The 940-nt window shown below is 44.3% G+C and overlaps 1 protein-coding gene across 1 annotated transcript in view; it reads left to right on the top strand.

Moving 5' to 3' along the window:
• Positions 1-429: 429 nt before the first annotated feature.
• The window catches only part of LOC127160138 (ICOS ligand-like), a 5528-nt gene continuing 5017 nt past the window's right edge, over positions 430-940 (top strand). Inside the window, exon 1 of the mRNA XM_051102791.1 lies at positions 430-451. Coding sequence (XP_050958748.1) covers positions 430-451 — 22 coding nt within the window. The remainder of the gene's footprint in view (positions 452-940) is intronic.

Genomic DNA, 940 nt, shown 5'->3' with positions numbered 1-940 from the left:
AGTTCATCTGAATAATCAAAAGAAGACTGAACTGAACTCTCAGTGGACGAAACAGTTGACATCTCTACATTTGAGTCATACAAGTCTGGTCTCTCGGGCTCACTTGGTGTTGTCGCCTGATCCACTCTATTCTGATCAGACTCCACAAAGATCAACGGTTGATCAGGTTCACTGGAACTTGGCTCTTCATCAATACCAGGAATTGGCAAGAAATTCACTTCCAGCAGAAGATTCCTATGCACAACTTTAGAACGGCCTGTTGCATCCCTTATCTTATAAACATGGACGTCAGGATTCACTTCAACAACACTGAGCTCGACAGAGGAATGCTTCTGAGCAATATGCATAGCATTTTTCAAACAGGACAGTAAAGACTTGGCATAAGAGTCATAATCGGCAACTTCAGGGTTATCGAGTACTTGGTTGAACATGATGTCAACTGGATGTCTGGGTATGCGGCCGAACATCAGAAAGAAGGGTGCATAACCTGTGGTTTCATGAATGGTCGCATTGTAGGCAAATGTGAGGGTTTGGATCTGCTGTGGCCATTGGTGTTTTGCTTTCAAGGGAAGTGATCTAAGCATGTTACCCAATGTTTTATTAAAGCGCTCCGTGCCACCATTGCCCATTGGGTGGTAAGCTGTTGTGTGAGATTTCGCAACACCAGTTAGACGAAGAAGCTCAGCTATGAGGTTACTCTCGAAATTGGTGCCCTGGTCAGAGTGTATTCATTCTGGAAACCCGTAGATACAAAACACATTGTCCCAAAGCTTTCATGCAACTGGCTTTGCTGTTTGATTGGTGCAAGGGAATGCGTGAGCAAGTCAGAGTGTATTCATTCTGGAAACCCGTAGATACAAAACACATTGTCCCAAAGCTTTCATGCAACTGGCTTTGCTGTTTGATTGGTGCAAGGGAATGCGTGAGCAAGTTTGGTGAA

Source organism: Labeo rohita, unplaced genomic scaffold, assembly GCF_022985175.1.
Source record: "Labeo rohita strain BAU-BD-2019 unplaced genomic scaffold, IGBB_LRoh.1.0 scaffold_292, whole genome shotgun sequence".
Classification (NCBI taxonomy): Eukaryota; Metazoa; Chordata; class Actinopteri; order Cypriniformes; family Cyprinidae; genus Labeo; species Labeo rohita.
Note: the sequence above shows the minus strand (reverse complement) of the source record. Positions and strands in the feature narration are given on the sequence as shown.